This window comes from Medicago sativa, chromosome 2, assembly GCF_051527215.1.
Source record: "Medicago sativa cultivar Bolivia chromosome 2, Bolivia_mono, whole genome shotgun sequence".
In the NCBI taxonomy this organism is placed as follows: domain Eukaryota; kingdom Viridiplantae; phylum Streptophyta; class Magnoliopsida; order Fabales; family Fabaceae; genus Medicago; species Medicago sativa.
The window spans coordinates 83070600-83078899 of NC_140750.1; the positions used below are offsets into that span (position 1 = coordinate 83070600).

The window sequence follows — 8300 nt, forward strand, 5'->3', positions numbered from 1 at the left end:
CAGTAAAATTATACCGCTAAATAATATATTGATTGATACACATTTTACAAAGCTGAATGTTGGATCAAATTTTACAAAACTGAATGTTGGATAAATGTTTATATTAGATATAATATATATCAATCAAATGTTTATAATCTCCATATTTTTTTTCATATATATGAAATGATCTGATATGTTATATTGAGATTTGTCAATATTAACACGTATATTGAGATCAAATGTTTACATTACATATATAATCTCCACATCTTTTCTTTTTTTCTTCATATATATGAAATCGATACGAGGTATAATCCTTCAAGATTCGAGGTATAATCTCCACACATGCACACAACATATGAATGATGAATGAACAGTGACAAAAACCATTAATTCATGTATATAGATTTGTTTCAATATATCCGGTCAATGCAGGTGGCGCCGAAACCAAACACTTATATGCCGTTTGGAAGGGGAGTCCACGCATGCCCAGGAAGTGAACTGGCTAAGTTAGAAGTGCTCATCCTCCTCCATCACTTAACCCTTTCCTACAGGTGAAGCCCACATTGATATGATTAGTTTGTGAACTTCTCAAAAGAAATTGTTTCTCATTTTTTTTCTCCTTCTCATTTTATGGTTGCTTCAGGTCCTTTACTCCTTTTCGAGTGCCAAAACATGGATTTCCAATCAGTATTATCCCAAAGGGACAGTATACCTACCTGAAGTGACTCGCTTCAGAGTTCAGTTCGCAACATGTTCCGTCGACAGTGGTTCCAAAACAATGCATCCCTGTTGCCATAAAAAATGGATGTTTTGTTTTTGTCCTAGGGTGTCATCCCATTTAATAATAAATCCATGACCTGTATAATTTTGGTGTGGATATATATTATTATATCAAGCACCGGTTACAAAAATATCTATTTCTGTTTTTTTTTCTTTTTTTTGCAAAAAATTAAACCAGATAATAAAATTTCATCCCAAAAAAATTCTAACTTGAGGAAACTCTGGGAATTTAAAAATAAAACTGTTCAAGCATAATTGAATTTGATATGAATAAGAAGGTATATTTGATGTTTAAAACTGAAAATATACTCCATCAAAAGATAATTAAAATATTTAATACTCTTCTTTGAACAATGTAAAATATTTTTTGGTTGAACTATTAGGAACACTTCTAGAGGATTATTAAACAAAATATCTAAACAACGTTGCCAGCATCAACGCCACTTAAAGAACCAGACTTGATTTATAGTTCTTTGATGCATTAAGTGGAGGGTCAACTGTTTGTATTATTATGTAATGTAATGTGTAATGTAGGTGCAGTATGGCTTATGGTTCCCTCAGTTTTCATTCAACTTCAAGTGGTAGAGACTTTCACTATCATGCCATCTAAATAAGCCATATTTGGATAAAAGTGCTCGAACAAGTGATCAAATAAGCCATATTTAAACTCAGAAAATGAAGCTAATCAACTAACACCAACCAATTTACTTTCGAAACATGCCAATCTTCAAGATCGCAATGTATCATATAAAATACTCATATCTGCCAGACCACCTTCAGAGTAAACTAAACAAGTAGAGAGAATGATAATATTTTCATTTACAATGAATATCAAAGCTAGGAAGACTGTGATATGCTGGCTCGGGATGCACGCCTTTCTAGTGCCTTCAACCTATTTGCTTCCATACGGGCTCTCTGCTCTTCTGTTATCTCAGCATTGCCGGACAGACAGACTGGTTCTATTATTTAGGACTTCATTTGATGTCTCAGTTGTGCTACTTTTGGGATCGGTACTCACAAAAATCACATTTTGCATGGGCTGAGAAGGTTCCTGCAATAAAAGAGAAGGTACTGCCGTTACAAACTTTGCATCAGATCCTTGTTTACGATTTGGTTTATCACTAAATAGAAGTTATAATGGCATCTAACATGCTGACTTCATAACAAAGGAATCTAGAGACTTAAGAAGGAAAAATAAATGAGTATAAACCAGACATTCTAGTAGTCTCTAATGAAAGAATACAACAGTCTTGAGAGATTAATGTTACCGAGTGCAGATCTGCTCCAGTTTCTTATTTATCCAGTTAGTTATCCAGTGCTTTCTTTGAATGTGTGACACCTGTATCTTAAGTTTTTCAACAGCCAAGATTGAAATTTTAAAAACATTATTTTTCAATTGAATAAAACAAACTGATTGAAAACAACCCTCCTCGTGAATTCACAAATCGAAGCTCTGCTGTTTTGCCACCGTTTTGTCGCCGTCGATATGCAGCCTCACGACATCACCATTTCTTTCATCCATTTTTCTGTTGTTTGGTATTCAACATCGAGTCACTCAGTCGTTTACTACCGATTCAAACTCCCTCATGTCTTCTACCTCCACCGCTGTAGTCTCCGACGAAATCGTGGTTGATGCCACAAGGAAGAGCGTGGGTATACAACCTCTCATAGGAAGAACAACCTTAACACATTATCACTGTCAATTATGCCTCCCCCGACGGCACTGAGGCGCAGCAGGCGTCAACAAGGTGTTGTAGGGGCAGAGAAGTGTTCGGAGACAGACATTGCAGAGTGTGAGAGGGATGAAAATCTGAGATGCTTTTTACTTTTTTTATTAGAAAATTAATATTTTTAAAGTTTCAATCTTGACTGTTGAAAAACTTACGATACACGTGTCACACATCCAAGAAAAGAACTGGATGAATAAGAAATTGGAGCAGATCTGCACTCAATGTTACCCTTGCATCATTAACAACACACTTCTAGATAAGGATAAAAACTAAATCTGACTGACAAACACTAGCCAAACAATTCAGATTACTCAAATTTGTGAGAATACAAACACTTGCCAAACAATTCAGATTACTCACAAATTTGTGAGAATACAGCATTCTTGAGAGAATAATGTTGCTATATGTAAAACATGATGCCGAATAAGATATCAACATACCTGAAAGAGATCATTCCTTGTGGCAGCGTGTCATGGACAATTTTAGTTCACCGCCTTCTTTAAGAGGATTAACATATTCAGTCAAAGTGTATTTCTTTGTTTCATCTTGCTCATTTTCATTTATATGAACATGTGCAATGATGTAATTCTCCTCGTTCTCTTTAGCAGATTCATACTCGTTGGGTGTCAAATGAAACCAATTTTTTCCTAACACAGAGGTGGACTTCACTTTAATAAAAATCTTGGGTTTATTTTTCTCAAAAACGCACAAATCGTAAGCGTGTCCGGCTTCTCTATGTTCATTCATCCAACGAACTACAAGATTTCGACCTTTATATTCGGGACCTTTATATTTGGTGGTGAAATATTTGTGTGCATGCTTCTCACCCATTTCCCCAATTATCCTAGCTTCCTCTTCGGATTTTATTGCTTTTTTTTCTCCGGCCTACACCAACAACAAAAAAATAAAATAAGATTTTTCAAAAAGACTAAAATTGTAATATCAACAGAATGAGTGCTTACAGTAGGCCGTGAAACAAACTTTCTTCTTTCCTGGTCAGCAATATAATCAGCATCATTGATCTTCTCCTCCTGCTCTCTAAATTGATAATAAGCATCTTTTTGTGCAGTAACGTGCCATTCAGAGATCTTCTTTTCTAGTTCACGACTGAATTCCTCAACCGGGTATTCTGCATGGATCTTCTTCGTGACAGGTTTTAAACATTCATTGTACAAGGTCATTATTGCCTGAAGAGATTTACTGAGTTCATCTTGTTTAGTATCACTCGGTTTTGAATGAGCATAATCAGTGTCAGCTGGTTGCTCTTCAGTAGAATTACCACCTTTTCCATCACCAACAGAAATATTTTTTTTACCATCATCATCCATTTTTAGATCAGGTTCAGCTTGTTCCAGATATTGCAGAAAGCTTTGCTTGAATTTACTGTTGATGAAAAAACATTGGAAAACAAAGCTGCCATTCTTTAACAGACGCTCCTCAAATTCCCTTACACGTTCAAGGGTTAAATTCTCAGCATCTAACTGTTGTATAGACAAGTACGCCAGTTGTAAAGCGTGACTTAGCAAATCACCAAAACTACCAATTAAGTGAAAATCATCTTTACCAGCTTCGATTAAAAAAGATAGTTGTGGGGGTTTCTCGTTGAGTAACAGTTTAGAACCAGAATTAACAATGTCTACCAGAAAATAGTCCCCTTTACAATGATCCAGTAAGCCCTTCCAGAATATATCTTTGTTCAGGGAAAAGTCCTTACTAGCCTCTACCAAATATCTGCACATATCACAAAATGACCCACACACAATTTAAAACATGACACACACACACAATTACAAGGGGAAATTACACTCACTTCCCTTGAAATTTTCTTAAAAAGCATCAACACCCCTTATAGTTTTCAATTAGACACTACCTACCTTAAATTTTATCTAAAGTGACAAACACACCCCTTTAGATTAACAGAGTTAGATTAACGTTAGTTGCCCTTCCATTTTCATTCACTCCAAGCTTCAATCATTGTCTCTCTCTCTCCCCTACCATTTCTCCCATTCTACAACTTTAGAACCCAACAAAAAATTATTTTCTCAAACAACTGTGAACTAAAAGTATATCATAAAACATGTTCAAGTAGGTGTTCAAATGTAAAATACTCGGTGTTTGTTCAGTGCCGCCTATACATATGATTGGCAAGTGCAGAGAGGGGAAAGACAAATGCATCCCTCCCAAGCAATATTAAGAAGATGAAGCAACCATAAATTCCCATAATTTTTTTGAGTCTACAACGACGTTGACAAGAAAAACATTAAACAAAACAAAGTTTTATAATACCATGGTGAATAATCTCGGAAGTTAGTTAAGAAGATTTCAGAAATAGATCACATGCAATTTGTTCTAGTTTCAATCATTTGCATATATGTCAAGCATAATTTAAGAAAATAACGTTGTGATGATGCAGTCACATTGAATTATTTACATAGGTAGTGTGGCACACTCGCACGATGCAAAGTGAATGTGAATGACAATAGTATCACGGTGATTTCAGCATGACCCACACACACACAATTAAGAAACATGACTCACACACAATTACAAGGGGAAATTACACTTACTTCCTTTGAGGTTTTCTTAAAAAGCACCAACACCCCCTATAGTTTTAAATTAGACACTAACCTCTCTTAAATCTTATCTTAAGGGACAAACACACCCCTTTAGATTAATAGAGTTAGATGAACGTTAGTTGCCATTCCATTTTCATTCACTCGAGGCTTCAATCATTGTCTCTCTTTCTCTCTCTCCCCTACCATTTCTTTCATTCTCCAACTTTAGAACCCAACAAAACATTATTTTCTCAAACAACTATGAACTAAAAGTATATCATAAAACATGTTCAAGTAAGTGTTCGAATGTAAAATACTCGGTGTTTGTTCAGTGCCGCCTATAAATATGATTGGCAAGTGCAGAGGGGAAAAACAAATGCAGCCCTCCCAAGCAATATTAAAAAGATGAAGCAACCGTAAATTCCCATAATTTTTTTGAGTCTACAACGACGTTGACAAGAAATACATTAAACAAAACAAAGTTTTATAATACCATGGTGAAATATCTCGGAAGTTAGTATTAAGAAGAGTTCAGAAATAGATCAGATACAATTTGTTCCAGTTTCAGTCATTTGCATATATGTCAAACATATTTTAAGAAAATAACGTTGTGATGATGGAGTCACAATGAATTATTTACATAGGTAGTGTGGCACACTGGCACGATGCAAAGTGAATGTGAATGATAATATTCAGCATGACACAATTAAGAAACATGACTCACACAAACAATTACAAGGGGAAATTACACTCACCTCCCTTGAGGTTTTCTTAAAAAGCACCAACACCCCCTATAGTTTTCAATTAGACACTAACCACCCTTAAATTTTATCTAAAGTGACAAACACACCCCTTAAGATTAACGTTAGCTGCCCTTCCATTTTCATTCACTCCAGGCTTCAATCATTGTCTCTCTCCCCCCCTACTATTTCTCTCATTCTCCAACTTTAGAACCCAACAAATTATTTTCTCAAACTACTATGAACTAAAAGTATATCATAAAACATGTTCAAGTAGGTGTTCGAATGTAAAATACTCGGTGTTTGTTCAGTGCCGCCTATACATATGATTGGCAAGTGCAGAGAGGGAAAGACAAATGCAGCCCTCCCAAGCAATATTAAAAAGATGAAGCAACTGTAAATTCCCATAAATTTTGAGTCTACGACGACGTTGACAAGAAAAACATTAAACAAAACCAAGTTTTATAATACCATGGTGAAATATCTCGGAAGTTAGTATTAAGAAGAGTTCAGAAATAGATCACATCCAATTTGTTCTAGTTTCAATCATTTGCATATATGTTAAACATAATTTAAGAAAATAACGTTGTGATGATGGAGTCACATTGAATTATTTACGTAGGTAGTGTGGCACACTGGCACGATGCAAAGTGAATGTGAATGACAATGGTATCACAATGATTTCAGCATGACCCACACACACACACAATTAAGAAACAAGACTCACACACAATTACAAGGGGAAATTACACTTCCTTTGAGGTTTTCTTAAAAAGCACCAACACCCCCTATAGTTTTAAATTAGACACTAACCTCGCTTAAATCTTATCTTAAGGGACAAACACACCCCTTTAGATTAATAGAGTTAGATGAACGTTAGTTGCCATTCCATTTTCATTCACTCCGGGCTTCAATCATTGCCTATCTCTCTCTCTCTCTCTCGCTCCCCTACCATTTCTTTCATTCTCCAACTTTAGAACCCAACAAGTCAAACTAAAGACAGTTCAAAAATATTCATAAAAGCATGAATATATTAGATACCTTTCCCATCTAGAATCAGATACACCATTCTTGCACTTGTCATATGTGGTGGTTGTAGACTTTATCACATCAGAAAATACTTGGTCAATCCTTTTCTTCTTAAACCAGTATAACTGCAGTCTAAAATGTCGATGGAAAGAATGAATAGTAGGCTTATTGCTGTAAATGAATAAAAAATCAATCATAAGAAAACGCGGAATAAAAAAAAAATTACTGCTAGTAATATGTCAAAATTATATCTCAACTTACGGTCTGGCCTGAATCTGAAGCCGGATCGAAACAGCCCCAGAATGATCCATAAATCCGGTTTTAGTTTGACAAACTTGTGGATGATTACATCTAATAATACCACCTTTAGTAACATCTTTACTTAAGACAAGCAATTTTGAAGAATCCTTTAGGTTAATTGCTGTAACTAGAACATCAGCGATTGTTGCCAGCTTACTCTGATCAAGTCCAAAGGACAGTTTCAACTGTGTCCCTTTTCTCGAATAATTGTAAGTCCTACAAATGTGCAAGTGACGCATGGATGAGGAGGAAGAAAAAAAAAATCAAAATTAAGAAATTATAAACGGCACTTACCAGAGTGAGTCTCCGATATCAATGGTGCCAGATGATAAACCTACACCAGGACGAATCATTGTTTCATCATCCCAATACATTATTTCAAGAAACTCCTTGTCCTCGTCTTCATCACTCCTATGATCCTCAAAACTACGATAATTCCGCTTAATGAAAGTTCGAAAGTGATGATGATTCAGGGCTGCAACTTCCTCCGACTCCATGTTGAGAACAATGGTTTGATTTCGGCGGTGGTGAGGGGATAAGAATGGTGGAGAAGAGGTGTTTTAGGGTTTCAGGGTTTTTACGGCGCCGAATATTTGATCCCTCAAAGGAAACATGGGTCAACCCAAGTCCCAGCTGAAAACATTTAATAATAACAAAACTTTTCTGTTTAAATACTCCCTCCGGTCCTTTATACAAGAAACAAAATCCATAAAACATCAATACCAAGGAAATACATTGAAAATAGTTATCTTCATTTAATACACCTCTACATTTATTTATTTTTCCATGAATACCCTTGAATTAATTACTTTTGATTTCACAGACTTATTTACTTTTAATATTCTCTCATAATAAATAAGGGCATAAATGAAATTTACATTCAAACACACTAGAAAATTGGTCAATATTTCTTATAAAAAGGACCAAATTTTTTCCACTTTTGTTCCTTATAAAAAGGACCGGAGGGAGTATAAAATATATAAATTCTACTTATACAAAGAGGAAATCGGAATTAATTAATTTATCGAGAGAAAGAAGTTTAAGGATTATATTTAATAAATAATCCAGAAGTCCTAGCTCAACTGACAAAATGCCGAAATTGTTAGGCCGGATGCCATGACCGGGGTTCGAACCCCGGTACCTCCACTTGTGTGTGTGAGTTTGTAATGGCTTTGTCATTT

General features: G+C 35.3%; 1 protein-coding gene across 3 annotated transcripts; it reads right to left on the reverse strand.

Annotated features, from left to right (window-relative positions):
- Positions 1 to 1441: 1441 nt before the first annotated feature.
- LOC146951587 (uncharacterized) lies at positions 1442 to 7760 on the reverse strand. 3 transcript variants are annotated; one of them, XM_085747591.1, is made up of 6 exons: positions 7414 to 7760; positions 7081 to 7335; positions 6832 to 6951; positions 3458 to 4226; positions 2936 to 3380; positions 1442 to 1816 (listed from the first exon to the last, which is right to left on the reverse strand). In XM_085747591.1, the coding sequence occupies exons 1-5, from the start codon at positions 7614 to 7616 to the stop codon at positions 2946 to 2948; spliced, it is 1782 nt and encodes a 593-aa protein (XP_085603717.1). In that variant the 5' UTR covers positions 7617 to 7760; the 3' UTR covers positions 1442 to 1816; positions 2936 to 2945. The 3 variants fall into 3 exon arrangements, with proteins under 3 accessions (XP_085603717.1, XP_085603715.1, XP_085603716.1); XM_085747589.1 differs by having other exon boundaries at positions 6832 to 6990; XM_085747590.1 differs by having other exon boundaries at positions 1442 to 1836; positions 6832 to 6990.
- Positions 7761 to 8300: the final 540 nt, after the last annotated feature.